The 16,073-nt window shown below is 48.2% G+C and overlaps 1 protein-coding gene across 1 annotated transcript in view; it reads right to left on the bottom strand.

Moving 5' to 3' along the window:
* Window positions 1-253: 253 nt before the first annotated feature.
* VSTM4 (V-set and transmembrane domain containing 4) overlaps window positions 254-16,073 on the bottom strand; it is a 72,407-nt gene continuing 56,587 nt past the window's right edge. Inside the window, exon 7 of the mRNA XM_014534923.1 lies at window positions 254-1,661. Coding sequence (XP_014390409.1) covers window positions 1,536-1,661 — 126 coding nt within the window. The 3' untranslated portion in view covers window positions 254-1,535. The remainder of the gene's footprint in view (window positions 1,662-16,073) is intronic.

Raw genomic sequence — 16,073 nt, forward strand, 5'->3', positions numbered from 1 at the left:
GGCTGGAAGCAGGTATCTGGGATTTATTTATCTTCTATAATTGAAACTTTGTAGCCTTGAGTGAAGCCCACAGCCGGCCAGGGCAGATGGGAAGCTTGGCTTCCTCCATCACCAGGAGCAACCCAAGCCTCCTGTTCGCTTCAGCTCCATGGCCGCCGCCATCTTGGTTGGGTTTATTTGCATACTCGCTCCTGATTGGCTTGTGGGCATGGCTTGTGGGTATGGCTTGTGGGTGTAGCAGGGGTACGGTCAATTTGCATGTTTCTCTTTTATTAGATAACATGAGTCTGAGACGATTAGAGGATAAGACACTTGACCAAGTGAAATTCACGTGGTTGCACAAGGGGCACCGCTCACACTCAAGACTGTGTTTAAAGTATGTAATTTATCACATGTACATGGTCCATACGTAACCAAACAATGTCTGTCATGGGCAATAGTAACCCAGACCGCACTCACGTGGAAAGCAGTGTCCTTAACCACACGGTTGGCAGGATGGTCCTTGTGAGAACAAGTCATCTTCAGTGAGGCCCTGGGCAACTACGCCACACGATCCTGCCAGACCCCCACCCAAACCCACCAGGAAGTGCACACAGGTTCAGGAGGGCAAGGCCCTTTGCACAGTAGGGTCCTTAGGACCACCTTCCCAGGGCGTGCACTTCTCACGCTCCCTAGACACGTGAGCACTGTCTAGCCACATGCCCTCCTCCCTGGACTTGCTCTGCGAAGTTCCACCCTGAGGGCCCAGCAACACCGCGCTCCAGGGAGTAGACATCCAGTCGGAGTGGTGGCCTGGGCCCAGATCCCGGAGGCCGCTTCCTCGGTGTCAGGATGGCAGCCCCTGCTCCTCTGGAAAAGGGTAAGGCCTTCTTGGAGGATGCCTGTTTCTGTGCGGGGCTGGTCCATGCTGCCGCAGGGGTGGGCCCGTAGCAGGGCTCTGCTTGTCTGTGGTGGGGGTTTCAGAGACAGTTCGTTGTCCGTTAGACCTCAGACTTCCCCACCACATGCCTGTCTCCCCTTAAATCGCAGGGTCAGGGCATCTGTTTACAAGGGCGCCTGTGGAGTATCTGGGGGCAATAAGCCGTTTGCTCTGCTCTGGGGGCCCTGGCAAAGCTGTCTGATCTTCTGAAAACCAATCAGTCCGTATCTACCACTCACGCCTTGGCCTATAGTGGCATTCCTCTAGCTATACTATATACCACGAGCTTAATATCACAGACACAGAAAGATAAAAGATTAATATTAAGATGTAAAAATTAAAATCCAGAGGAAGAAGCTGAAACTGGGAAGGGGTTGGCTCAGCAGAGCATCTCCTTGGATACCCAGAAAACACTGTCCCAGAAGACTTGTCCATGGGCCAGGGCCCCACTCTTGAGGGGAGGAGCCCAGCACCTCTAAAGGCACCGGAACGCCCTAAGAGAGGGATCCCCACCTCACAGAAGGCACAAGTGAAAATGCAAAAACAAGGACTTCGCTTCCAAGGGTTCATAAATAACTGGGTGGCAGAGTTGAACAGGACCACGGAAGAGGACGGGTTACAGCGTGTTCTCCTGGAAGAGGATCTGGGCATAGACAGTGCTGGTGGGGATGCCCTTGGCCGTCCGCGGGGGCTTGGTCAGCTCCAGCTCGGCGTAGGTCAGGTTCTCCTCGGCGATCCGCGGCTGAAAGACACAACACACAGCCTTGCTGTGAACACAGCGGGCTCCACGCACGCTCATTCACAGGCACACGTTCTCATTGCATTCAAAGGGGAACAAGTGCACACAAATGTACAAGGACATATAGAACCTGAATAAAGTAATGCACACATCTTATCGTCAGGCACAGACCACTGTGCCCTGCAGAGACACGATGATTTAATTCGAGTCAATATAGATCACTGGCAAAAATTAATTAAACAGGAAGCCAAAGTAAACTTTAATTCTGAAAAGTAAAAACAATGTCACTAACAGTCTCTGATCCAAAGGAAAAAAGACAGAAACAAAAATCTTAGAAATTAATAGCAAAACTAGAATGCTACCATCTAGAAATTCTCTGAAATGACTTGAGCCATAGGAAACTAAAGTTTCAGAATATCTGGGAAATAATGATAAATAAAATAATACTTGCCAGAACCTAAAAAATACAGTACTCAGTGAAAAATCAGACTTAAATATTTATATTAAGCAATATGAATTAAATGGATGAAGCATCCAACTGAAGAAGTTAGAAAAAGAACAAAATAAATTAAATAAAAGCAAAGGACCAGTAAATTAAAACCAGCCTGTGTGAATCAGAAAACAAAAAGACAATTGAATTAGTAGAAACATCCAAAAACTTGTGCTTTGAAAACAATAAAATAAATAAACTGAAAATAGCCCTAGCCGGTTTGGCTCAGTGGATAGAGCATTGACCTGCAGACTAAAGGGTCCCAGGTTTGATTCCAGTCAAGGGCACATGCCTGGGTTTCGGGCTTGATCCCCAGTGGGGGGCATGTAGGAGGCAGCTGATCAATGATTCTCTCTCATCACTGATGTTTCTATCTCTCTTCTCTCCCTTTCCCTTCCTCTTTGAAATCAATAAAAATATATTAAAATTAAATAAATAAAAATAAAAAATAAAAAACTACTTTGCTCAACTAACTGCAAAAAATTGGAAATACGGGATAAAATGGGTGATGTCCCAGAAAAATATAAATTAGAAGCATTAAACTCTAACAAATATGAATGTACTAATTATCATCAACAAAATAAAAGAAAGTGAAAAAAGGAAGAGAGCATAAAAGAGGGAAAAGGAGAAAGAAAAAATATTGTCAAAAGCTCTCTCACAAACAGGTAGTTTTATATGAGAATTTCTAAGAAAAAAGTTTCTTTAAGGAACAGATAATTCCAATATAATTAAAATTATCCAGTGCATAAAAAATAAAAAAATTCATATTTTAGAACAATCTCATTTATTAATATAAATTTTAAATCAAATTTACTCAGTGAGAATGAAGAAGTATATTAAAAGTTAGATAATCATGTTAAGTTGATTTTCTTTCAGGAATGCAAAATCTATTACTATAATTTACAATAGTAATAGATGAAAAACCATTTTGTTATCTTTATAGATACTGGAAATTCATCTAATAAAATTTAATAACCTTTTTAAAAATGAATTTTGAATAAAATAGGCATAAATATGCATATATTTACCATGTTTAAGGAACATCATTGAAATAAATATTTGGTGATCCAATTCCAATGATTTTAGAAGTATAAACTGCAATCATTAAAATACTGTGGTGCTGGCAAATGAATAGACAAATGGAACTGATGAGAAAATCCAGAAGTTAACCCAAATATTATTTTTCAATAAATGGTGGCAGGATACTTGGGTAGCCATTTGAAAATATATTATATCCCTGTATCAGTCTTTACACCAGAGAAGTTCCAGATGAATTTAACATTTTAATGTGGAAAATAAACTCACAAAAGTGCTAGAAGAATGTGTGAAAACATTAAAAATAATTTCAGCATGTGAAGTGTATTTCAAAGTATGATACAAAATTTGGAAGTGGATAGAGAAAGATAAGGACATTTCCATGCTATATATGGCAACATAGTCTCTAAATAAAGTCAAAGGACAATTGAAAAAATGAGGAAAATATTTGTAACTCATAACAAAGGGCTTTACAATTCAACAAAGAAAAAATAACGGGCAGGACCAGAGAGCACACAGGGGAGGACACACAAATGACTGACAGCGAAGGGAGAGCCAGCCTTCCTCCTAACAAGAGAATTGGGACTTACTATCACACTTTTACCTCAGTTTTTGTCTTTCAGGAGAACACACTGATGGTTGCCTGAAGGGAGGGTGGGAGATGGGTGAACCAGCTGAAGGGAAATAGGAAGCACAGCTTCCAGTTGTAAAACAAGCAAGTCACGGGATGTGACACAGCACGGGGAACACAGTGATGACATCGCAATGGCTCTGCACTGTGACAGATGGGCACTGGACTTATCGCGGGATCACATCATCAGGAATACAAACGTCGGACCACTAGCTGTACACCTAAAACTAATATAACATTGTATGTTATCTATACTTGAATAAATTTTAAAGAAAGATTGCCACATTCGGACCACTAGCTATACACATGAAACTAATATAAAGAGGACTTTTCACAAATTTTCAATTTATTCATCTATACTTGAATAAATTTTAAAGAAAGATTGCCACAAGAAATAGAAGGAAATAGGTCCTCTTGTACATCGTTGGTGAGGGTGTTTATTGGCGCAGCAAAAACCCGGAAACAGTTAAATGAGCATCAACAGAGACTGGTGCATTCTACATGGAGCATATACCACAGTCTCTCCAAGGAATGATGGAGCTATATGTATACCACATGCTTTACTGCCATTTGTGTAAATGTGTGTGTGAGTAAATAGATCCGGGACCCCATGGGGGATGTCTGACTGCCGGGTTAGGCCTGCTCCCTCTAAGCCGGCAGTCGGACCTCCCCCAAGGGGTCCTTAGTGCTGAGGCAGGAGAAGCTCCCGCCACCGCTACTGTGCTCACCAACTGTGAGCCCAGCTTCTGGCTGAGCAGTGTGAGGCAGGAGAAGCTCCCGCCACCGCTACTGCGCTCACCAACTGTGAGCCCAGCTTCTGGCTGAGCGGTGCTCCCCCTGTGGGAGTGCACTGACCACCAAAGGGCAGCTCCTGCGTTGAGCATCTGACCCCTGGTAGTCAGTGTGCATCATAGTGACTGGTGATTCTGCTGTTCAGTCGATTTGCATATTAGGGTTTTATTATATAGGATGCTTAGAAAACTCTCAGAACCTGCTGGAAACATCAGGACCTGGTGCCGTCGACCCCTCTGGCCAGGGAGGCTCCCTCCATCACATACTTTGTGGTAGGCACATGCATATAAACAATGAGCTAAATAATTCTAATCCATGATTAGAAAAATAAAAGGCATTGGCTAATTTCAGTCATAAAAGACACCTGATTTCCCATACGCAGCCACGTTGCTGTGTTTTGTTCTTTTGGCTTTCGTTGTGCTGTTGTTTTGTTTTGATTTCTGCTCTTTTGTGCTTATATCTTGGTTATCTCACAAAAATTCAGAGCAAATGAACCATTCTTTTAAGTTTCTTAAAAGCATGCCCCAAACAGAAAGCCCCTTTTCTTTTGAGTGAAACATCATAACAGGGACAGGGAGCAGGAGAGAATACGGCAGAACTTGTAGTCGCACCATCGGGGCCGACTGCCAAGCCACCTCCACAGACTGGCCACACTGACATTTCCAAGTTAAGGGCATTTACAGGGATGAGAGCCCCCTGCTTATCTTCTGACACCCAAACTCTACATTGCTTCTCAGTCATCATATCTCACCAGCCAACAAAAAGCCCGTCCCGTCCTGCCGTTGGTTTAATTGCATTTCCCATTATGGTTCCATTTAGAAATGCCATGTGTCCTCAGATAAGCACTCAAAACCCAACTCATGTAAATTTTAGAGCCAAGATTTATGAAATCATATTGTCCAGGTGTTTTATTGCATTACCGTAAAATCGCATTGTTTTCTAGTGTAGATTATCTGTTTATTCTTAAGTTATCCCATTACGTTTGGATATGAAAAATAACACTAGCTCTCTCAATGCAGGTCGCCAGGCTGGCGTGGCTGGTGTGTTGTATTCATACATTTTCATGATGTTCCTATAGTAAACATAATCTAATAAAGCCAAAGCACACTAAATAAATAATTGCATCTAGAAAAGCAATAAAAACAAATAAAATTAGTACTTTCATAAGTGGAAAGGTACTTCAATTACCGCTACAAGCACCAACCCCCGCCCCCATAGTGTGTCGAATCATTTCCCTTATGCATATTTCTAGGATATAATAATTTGATTGAAGATATGAGGCAGCACACAGGAGCCTCCAAATTGTAAAGTGTATAGTTTCCAACAGAAGATGCATGATGTCAGTCCTTGGCACCCTTAAAGAACCTCTTGCGTTTCTGGCACGCACTCTTGGCTGGCACAATCAACCATGTGCTAAATACATTTCCCAGCGTGCTTCACTGGAAATAAACTCCCAATGGCCGGGGAAAGGGGGCCAGTGGGTCACCATGTTACCTTCCCTTGCACCCAGGGTTTAGTGGAGGGTCAGGTGCATTGAGACGTAGCTCAGAGAAAAGGCTCAGCCTATCAGTAGGACTGGGGAGGACGCTAGGGCTGGCGATAAACCCAGGCGCAGGTGCAGATGTAAGGTACAGTAGCTGCATGGGCGGACCAGGGGGAGGACCTGCCGCAGAGCCCTGCTGGTAAGCCAGTGACGACCGCAACCGTGTCAACGTGAGCCGGCCCTGGGTTTAAACTAAGGAGTCACTCCTAGTGCCTGAGGCAAAGGGTCTCAGAAGATGAATCAAGATGTTCCCTGACATCCGCTGGCCCTCAGAACAACTCCCTCTGAGCCTCCTCCGCTCGGGGGTGCAGGAAGTACAGTGTACGGGCCCTTGGCACGCAGGCTACAAACTGAAATGCTCTTCAACTGGCTCTAGGTCCTGAGACACCAAGGAAAGTGCTGGAAGCAGGGTTTCCAGGCCTCAGGCCTGAGCCTGACACTCGTGCCCAATGTTGCCATCTTTACTGGCCGGGGAGGCTCAGACAGCTGATGTGGACCAACTGCTGGACACCCAGGTGGGGTCCCTTTCTGAGCCTGTGAGAAGCGGGGTCATTTCCTCTTTCCCAGGACTGTGTGGCTTTACTCTTTTCCTTTTTACCAGCCAGAGACTCCTGGTCGGCTTCCCTTTCTGTCCCTCCAATAGAGGCCCAGTATTTGTGTTCCACTGCCTGGTATCTTGTATGTTCTAAACCCCACTGTTTAATGTATCTTTAACTTCACTTTTCATACATTTCCTCCTGGCCAGGGAGAACCTGCTCCTTAGTCTGCAGGGGGATTCCATGAGCAATAGGGGATGCGGTTCAGATATAGACGCGTGGCGATGGGTCAAAGGAGGGCAGGAGAAAAGAAAGGTCTTCGACCTCTCAGCTCCGTGGAAGTGTCCACGAAGAGGAGGTGAGCAGAGAGGCCCCGAGGCATTGACCTGTAGCTGACCACAGAGCGTAGGTACAAGAGGAACTTGGACCTCGATGCAAATGTCAGCTGGGTGACGTTGGACCAGTCCCATCACAGGCCTTCAGAGATGCACCTTGGTGATGTAAGTGAGGATTTAAATGAGATGATGGATGCAATGCTGACCTTAGAGAAGATGTTGAATAAATGTTTTGGCGTCATCACCTTCTCACTAGAGAATCGGTTAAAATATTATCCATTTGTCTGTGTTCTGAATTATTTATGAGTTACAAAGAGCTACCTAAACTAAATAGCCCTGGATACATTTTGACAGATAAGAAAGACAAATTGTAAAGTGTATAGTTTCCAACAGAAGATGCATGATGTCAGTCCTTGGCACCCTTAAAGAACCTCTTGCGTTTCTGGCACGCACTCTTGGCTGGCACAATCAACCATGTGCTAAATACATTTCCCAGCGTGCTTCACTGGAAATAAACTCCCAATGGCCGGGGAAAGGGGGCCAGTGGGTCACCATGTTACCTTCCCTTGCACCCAGGGTTTAGTGGAGGGTCAGGTGCATTGAGACGTAGCTCAGAGAAAAGGCTCAGCCTATCAGTAGGACTGGGGAGGACGCTAGGGCTGGCGATAAACCCAGGCGCAGGTGCAGATGTAAGGTACAGTAGCTGCATGGGCGGACCAGGGGGAGGACCTGCCGCAGAGCCCTGCTGGTAAGCCAGTGACGACCGCAACCGTGTCAACGTGAGCCGGCCCTGGGTTTAAACTAAGGAGTCACTCCTAGTGCCTGAGGCAAAGGGTCTCAGAAGATGAATCAAGATGTTCCCTGACATCCGCTGGCCCTCAGAACAACTCCCTCTGAGCCTCCTCCGCTCGGGGGTGCAGGAAGTACAGTGTACGGGCCCTTGGCACGCAGGCTACAAACTGAAATGCTCTTCAACTGGCTCTAGGTCCTGAGACACCAAGGAAAGTGCTGGAAGCAGGGTTTCCAGGCCTCAGGCCTGAGCCTGACACTCGTGCCCAATGTTGCCATCTTTACTGGCCGGGGAGGCTCAGACAGCTGATGTGGACCAACTGCTGGACACCCAGGTGGGGTCCCTTAGAAAAAGCCTAGAACTTTCTGAGCCTGTGAGAAGCGGGGTCGTTTCCTCTTTCCCAGGACTGTGTGGCTTTACTCTTTTCCTTTTTACCAGCCAGAGACTCCTGGTCGGCTTCCCTTTCTGTCCCTCCAATAGAGGCCCAGTATTTGTGTTCCACTGCCTGGTATCTTGTATGTTCTAAACCCCACTGTTTAATGTATCTTTAACTTCACTTTTCATACATTTCCTCCTGGCCAGGGAGAACCTGCTCCTTAGTCTGCAGGGGGATTCCATGAGCAATAGGGGATGCGGTTCAGATATAGACGCGTGGCGATGGGTCAAAGGAGGGCAGGAGAAAAGAAAGGTCTTCGACCTCTCAGCTCCGTGGAAGTGTCCACGAAGAGGAGGTGAGCAGAGAGGCCCCGAGGCATTGACCTGTAGCTGACCACAGAGCGTAGGTACAAGAGGAACTTGGACCTCGATGCAAATGTCAGCTGGGTGACATTGGACCAGTCCCATCACAGGCCTTCAGAGATGCACCTTGGTGATGTAAGTGAGGATTTAAATGAGATGATGGATGCAATGCTGACCTTAGAGAAGATGTTGAATAAATGTTTTGGCGTCATCACCTTCTCACTAGAGAATCGGTTAAAATATTATCCATTTGTCTGTGTTCTGAATTATTTATGAGTTACAAAGAGCTACCTACACTAAATAGCCCTGGATACATTTTGACAGATAAGAAAGATTCTAGAAAATTAGCTGTATGGGCTGAATTGTGTTCCTGCAAAATTCATATGAGGAAACCCTAACCCCAGGCACCTCAGAATATGACTGCATCTGGAGATGGGGTTAAGTAGGTAATTAGGTAAAGTGCGGTCATTGGAGTGGGCCCTAATCTAACATGACTGATGCCTGTGTAAGAAAAGGACATGAGGACACAGAGACATACAACAGGAAGACCACGTGACGACACAGGAGAGGGCAGCCATCCACACGCCACGGCAAAGGATCAGAAAATAACCCTCGAGAACCTAGAAACAGAACCTGGCTGAAGAACCTAGATACAGAATCTAGGGACAGAACCTAGAGACAGAACCTAGCAAGAAAACATGGCAAGAAGGTCTTCGACCTCTCAGCTCCGTGGAAGTGTCCACGAAGAGGAGGTGAGCAGAGAGGCCCCGAGGCATTGACCTGTAGCTGACCACAGAGCGTAGGTACAAGAGGAACTTGGACCTCGATGCAAATGTCAGCTGGGTGACGTTGGACCAGTCCCATCACAGGCCTTCAGAGATGCACCTTGGTGATGTAAGTGAGGATTTAAATGAGATGATGGATGCAATGCTGACCTTAGAGAAGATGTTGAATAAATGTTTTGGCGTCATCACCTTCTCACTAGAGAATCGGTTAAAATATTATCCATTTGTCTGTGTTCTGAATTATTTATGAGTTACAAAGAGCTACCTAAACTAAATAGCCCTGGATACATTTTGACAGATAAGAAAGATTCTAGAAAATTAGCTGTATGGGCTGAATTGTGTTCCTGCAAAATTCATATGAGGAAACCCTAACCCCAGGCACCTCAGAATATGACTGCATCTGGAGATGGGGTTAAGTAGGTAATTAGGTAAAGTGCGGTCATTGGAGTGGGCCCTAATCTAACATGACTGATGCCCGTGTAAGAAAAGGACATGAGGACACAGAGACATACAGCAGGAAGACCACGCGACGACACAGGAGAGGGCAGCCATCCACACGCCACGGCGAAGGATCAGAAAATAACCCTCTAACCCCCGGGTCTCAGAAGCCTGGCCCCCAGGACTCCGAGGAGTGAATTTCTGTCACTTCAGCTGCCCAGTCAGTGGTACTTTGCTGTGGAGCCTGAGCAAACTGACGCATCAGAGAGAAGGGAAGGGGAGGGCATAGCCTCTGTCCAGGAGAGGAGAGGGACTCCCTGCTCAGGGTGGGCATACAGCTCTCAGCGCATCTGGTGTGGACAGCAGAGGAGGGGGACTGATGCATTCACCCCATGTTCACTGGGGAGCAAGACCAGAGAGGCCCTGGAGCCCTCGCAGGTAGAACCCCCAGCCCATAGCTCCCACCCTCACTGCGCTGCCCCCACGGCGGGGCTTAACGCTGGGCACCCGGCCCTAAGACTGCACTTCTACTCGCGGTGCCTCCCGCTACGTCTTCCAGTGGCACAAAGGGGACTTTTCACAAATTTTCAATTTAATTTCCTTAAATGACATGCAGTGAAAGTGTTTTTAGGTGGACAGTGTCTGGGCACATGGCAGTTCCGTCACCCCCACGCCACCCCTGTGGTCACGTCTTCCCTCCAGCTCTGCCCTGGGACCCCCATCTGTTTCCTGTCACTGCGGTCTTGTCTCTTAGAGGATGTCATGTGAAAGGACTCATACCGTGTGTAACCTTTTGAGATTGGCTTTTTTCTCTCAGTATAATTCCCTCAATTCATCCAAAGTGTTGCATATATTCACGGTCTCTTCCTTTTGATTGTTAGGAGGACTCTTGGTGTGCCATGCACTGCAGTCTGCTTATCCATTCACATGCTGAGGGCATTTGGCTGTTTTAAGTTTTTGGCAGTTGTGAACAGAGTTGCTATAAATATTCACGTGTAGGTTTTCGAAAGGCGTTTTTACTACTCAGAGTAAACACCATAGTGGGTTTGCTGGGTGAGGTGAACAGTATATGCTTAACTCTACAAAAGCCTGCCAAAGTGCTTGTCCAGGAATGCGCCATTCTCCCCTCCTGCCAGCAGGCCTGAGAGTTTCATGCGCTCTATTACTTGTGCACACGTGGTGTGTAGTATTTCTTCTTTGGCTATTCTAGTAGGTTCTAGTGGTCTTTCCTTAAGACCTCGCTGATCCCAGATGTGCACTCCAGTGCTCACTGACACCACCACATTCAGTCCCCCCCCAGCACAGCACCCCCACAGAAGGATCAGGAATATGATCACAGAGTCCTTTCTAACTCAGTGAGGCCTCCGGCCTCTTCACAAGTGTCAGGGTCTGGAAGGCATGTCTCCCATCTCCCGTCACCTGCCCTGGGTGCTGAGGGAGGCAGCAGCAGATGGAAGCCTACAAGCTGGGCCTCCGCCTCTACTGTGAGCTCTTTCCCCAGTTCTAGGGAATGGGAAGGGAGTCTACACGGAGAACTGACTTCATGGGACTAAAACTAGGAAGTCAACTCAAAGATTCAGGAGCCGTGCACCTCGGAAGCGTCCAGTCTTCAAGCCCCTCATTGTTAATTTTGAGTATTTCATTTTGTAGATGTGTTTCCAGGATTCAAGCCAAAGATTAACATTCCGACCAGGAGAGAGAGATTTCAAATTCTGTGCAGACTCCAGCAAAACCACCCTTTTTCATAGGGATCACAGTTGACTGCGCAGGTGGAATTAAGTTGCAGAAATAAAAGAAAAATGCAATTGCAGCCCCAGCAAGTTCTCCGATGTCAGAAGCTCAGTGGGTAACACCATTATCACAGCTCAGATCAATACCCAGGACATGGACGCTTATGCTGACGGCACCTTGCAGTTAAAAACGTGATTGCAGTTCTCCTGGAGCTGCACTATCAGGAATCCATTTACCCAGGAGAGAATTACATAGTACCCAGCAGACTTCCTCTCCCCTCAAAGATAAGTGCTCATTCTTTATTCAGCAGAGTAGTACCTGGTAAAAACAACGTTCCTCATCATACGAGGACGCGGAGAGTCTGGCACTGAGGGGCTGTGTGCTCAGTGAGGCTCCGTTTGATGAAGGGCCCTCGCTGGGTCCCCTCAGGAGGGAGAGGTTGCTGTGGTCCCTAGCGGTCCTGTTGGAATCAGCGTGTCTTGGATATGAACTTGACTTGATTTTGAGTTCAACAGGCCTGCCGACTGGCGTATTTATTTATGTTTAAACATATTATGAAGAGAAGAGGTTGAGTTCCCTGAGATGCAAGTTAAATGAAAGTAAATCAAAATGAACAAAAGAGACATCTTTCCCAGACAGAGAGGTTAAATAATGGCACAAAGGACACGATCTGAAGTGGCTTGGGAGGTGGCAGAGTGGTGGTTGAAAATCGGAACTCAGCAAATGTTAACTAATCTCCACTCTCTCATTCGGCCCTCACACCGGCCTTGTGGGGCGGGCCCAGTGGTCATGCCCACTTCACAGATGAGCCAACAGGCTTGAGAGGGCAGGTAACTGTCCTGGCCAGGGTGGCTCAGTTGGTTTGAGCATCATCCTGTGCACCAGAAGGTTGTGGGGTCGATTCCTGATCAGGGCACACGTGGGAGGCAACCAATAAATGTCTCTCTCTCTCTCTCTCTCTCTCTCTCTCTCTCTCTCTCTCTCCTCCCCTGCTTTCTCCCTCTCTAAAAACAATAAAAAGTAAAATTAAATAAGAATAAAGGCAGGTGACCTGCTCCAGGTCATGCAGCTGTTGCTGGCTGGAGTCTGGATTCTTACACGTGACCAAGGCTCTGTTGTGAAGGTCTGGACCCAGGCGAGCCAGCCAGGCAGACACAATCCCCGAGATCCCAGTGGGGAAATGGCGACCTTCCAAAGACAATGAGAAAGCTTTATTGGCACAAATCCTAAACGTGGGAAAGTGGGTTTTCAGAACGGGACTGCACTGCTCTGTGGGCAGCGTGAGTGTCAGCTCAGGGGGCTGAGGGGGAAGGGAGCTGACCCACCCCAGCAGAGGCCGGAGCCCCGCGTGGTGTCGGGGGCAGAGGGCCTGGGGCTGCAGCACTGAAGACCCTCTGAGGGCAGGTGCGCGGAGGCGCTGACGGAGCAGACAGTGGGGAGCAGGAGAGACATCCACGGAAATGCCTGCAGGTGACCCCTAGCTTCCCGCCAGGTTCTTCGCCTCCGAGGAAGGAACAGGTGCCTCTGAGCAGTGCGGCTGATAGGGGTGCAGCTCTGTTTGGCAAGGCTGGGGGTGAGGTGCCCACCGACTCCTGATTAGAGGTGCCCGCTGGCCAGGCGGAAGCACGAAGCTGAGAAGTGTTGATGGCGTAACAGAGACGTTCTGTGAGGTGACCACGGAGCCACATGCCAGGTCCACGCGTGCATCTCTTCCAGGGGAGTTCCGTGCTCCACGTGGACCTCTGGCTCCAGCAGCGTAACTGATCCCAGATGCTCACTCAGAGCCGAGGGCTGGGACCGCTGCCCCCCAAGCCCAGCACCAGTGGTGACTGCGGCCCAGACTTCCCTTAACAATCCGAGCCAGGGACCAGGACCCTCGGTCACTGCCCATGGAGACACAGGTGCCCTCAGAGAACCACATGCGGCCTCCCACTGCTGCCTCAGAGATCTGTACCTAAGTCCACAACTGGGCTCTATCTGCAGACTCCTACCCACACCCAGCCTTCACAGGGCTACCCAGCGATTAATGGCCAATAAATAACAGTGTTCTCTGGGACTTGCATAGACTAGAAGGATGTGGCGCTCAGAGAGGTCCCGGATGGAGATGAAGATTTCAAAGTCCTACCCAGGCTTGTCGGCACCTGAGGCTGGACCAAGTCACTTGGAAATCTTGAGCAGAGCAAATTCACAGCACGCTCTTGAGTCTGGAGAAGTCACAGGCTGCTTAGCAAAGGGTATTCCCAGAATGAATTTGGCAGGACAGACAGTCACATGCCCCTGGCTTAGTGCCCAGAGGTGACCGAGTGACCAGGCCCAGAAAGGCCCGAGGCTGTGCAAGTCGTTAGAGAGATGAATGTCTCTAGATTTAAGCCATGCATGTTTGGGAAGCGAAAATGTTATTATAGATGATGCTCTCGGGAGGGTCCCGATACATGAGACCTGCAGTGGCGCGGGACCGCTTCGTGATCGAACACAGTCGCACTCTCGTTCTCTCCCCCGGGAGCGGAGATGGATGCTGCCCAGCTGCCTTCCTGAAGCACTTTTCCTGGCAGTGCTGCTGGCGAGATGCTTGTGCTCAGGGAAGAGCGTGTCTGGGCATCTACTCTGTGTCGGCGTCCACTGAGACTCTCCGACCTTGCACACTCGGTGTTCCGGCCGCCTGCAGCTGAGACGCTCTCGGATCCATCGGACTGTGCCAGGGGCCGTCTAGGGCAGTGGTTGGCAAACTGCGGCTCGCGAGCCACATGCGGCTCTTTGGCCCCTTGAGTGTGGCTCTTCCTAAGCCTTAGGAGTACCCTAATTAAGTTAATAACAATGTCCCTACCTATATAGTTTAAGTTTAAAAAATTTGGCTCTCAAAAGAAATGTCAATCATTGTACTGTTGATATTTGGCTCTGTTGACTAATGAGTTTGCCGACCACTGCTCTAGGGTACCACAGAGCATGGGCTCTCAGACACAGGACTTCCATGTATAAGCTATGTGACCCTGGGCAAGTTACTTAGCCTTTCTGTGCATCCATTCCCACATCTGTAAAGTTAGATTTAAAACAGTACCTATCTCACAGGGTTATTTTGAGGATTAAATGCATTGATAAATGTAATATAATTAGAAAATTACCTGGTAAGTAAGTTGTTACATAAGTATTGAATTATTATTACTATGATAATTATTATAAAGTAAATGTCATTTTAATAATTGGTCTCTTTGAAATATTTAGAGGCAGAGAGAAGACACTCAGAGATCATTTGGAAAATATCACATAACAGACGAATTGGCCTCAGGCCGGTGCCGAAAAGTCCCTTGACATATTTTTCAATAGTAGGAAAGATAATCCTTCTAAACAGACAGGCCACACCATGCTGCTCATGGCTCTACGCAAATCCTCCAGTGGTTTCCCATCGTGCTTAGAATGAACCCCAGGGTCCCGATAGGACCCGACCTGTCGCCATCTTGCACGGCCCTCCTCCGGCCTGGCCCACCATACCTCCGCTTGCTCACCAGAGCTGCAGCCGTCGGGTCGCCCTTGGACACACCAGGACAGCACTCCTGGTTCAGGGCCCACCTCAAGGTGTTTGCCAGGCTGTGCTCTCTGCCTGGAATGTTCTTCCCCGCATAGCAGAGTGGCTTGCTGCTGTGAATAACCAATCAGGCCTCTGCTCCAAGGAGACCCCTCCCCATAAGCACCGTCCCTCTGCGGCCCCCTTACTCCCCTCCATTGCCGCGCAGAGCACGTATCCCCTTAGCATTATAACATCTGTCCACTCGGCTACCTCCTGCCTTCTCCCACCAGAATGTAATTGTAGCCCCTATTATTCACTCAGTGCACGGACAGCTCTACGCAGAAGGTACTCTTGCCATCTCACATACACATGTGGAAGCGCAGGCACAGAAAGAACACGCCTGTGGCCAACAGCGGGGACAATGCCGCGCGGTGCTGCAGAGGGGCTGGCTGCCGCACAGGCAGGGGCTGGGCCACTGCTCACGGCCTCAGCCAGCGGGGCTGAGACTTGCTGAGGAACTGGCTCTCCAAGAAAATGGCTCTAACTTGCAGCGTTTGGTGATTCCACGTGGAAATCCCCCCACAATGGTAGGTTTCAGGATGCCAGATAGACTTGCCCTCTCCTGGATAGGCGTGGGCTGGAGCACGCTGCTGATATCACCTAGTTCCTAGGGAGATACGCTCAGTGCCACCTGGCACGTAGGAAACTGCAGGTTTAAATGAGGCATGCGGCCCGCCGGCCGTGAGTTTGACATTCTTGGAGGGCTTTCCTGAGCATTTTTGCTGAGAGACAGCAGAGCCCAGAGCCCAGTGGGGAAGAACAAGGACCGAAAGCCAGGTGTCTGGCCAGACCAGCTCTGGCACTTCCTGCTGCAGCAGCTTGTGCTGTATTTACCTCTTTGTGCCTCCCCGGCTTCATTTATGAGACGGAGATAATAACAATGCTTAGGGCTGTCCCGATGTCAGCACTGGGGTCGTGCCTGCATTGGGAGGTAGCATCATCACCATCATCACCACCTTCATCACCATCATCACCACCACTGTAATCACCATGTAGCACCATCATCATC

Source organism: Myotis brandtii, unplaced genomic scaffold (genome assembly GCF_000412655.1).
Source record: "Myotis brandtii unplaced genomic scaffold, ASM41265v1 scaffold1003, whole genome shotgun sequence".
NCBI classification, from domain to species: domain Eukaryota; kingdom Metazoa; phylum Chordata; class Mammalia; order Chiroptera; family Vespertilionidae; genus Myotis; species Myotis brandtii.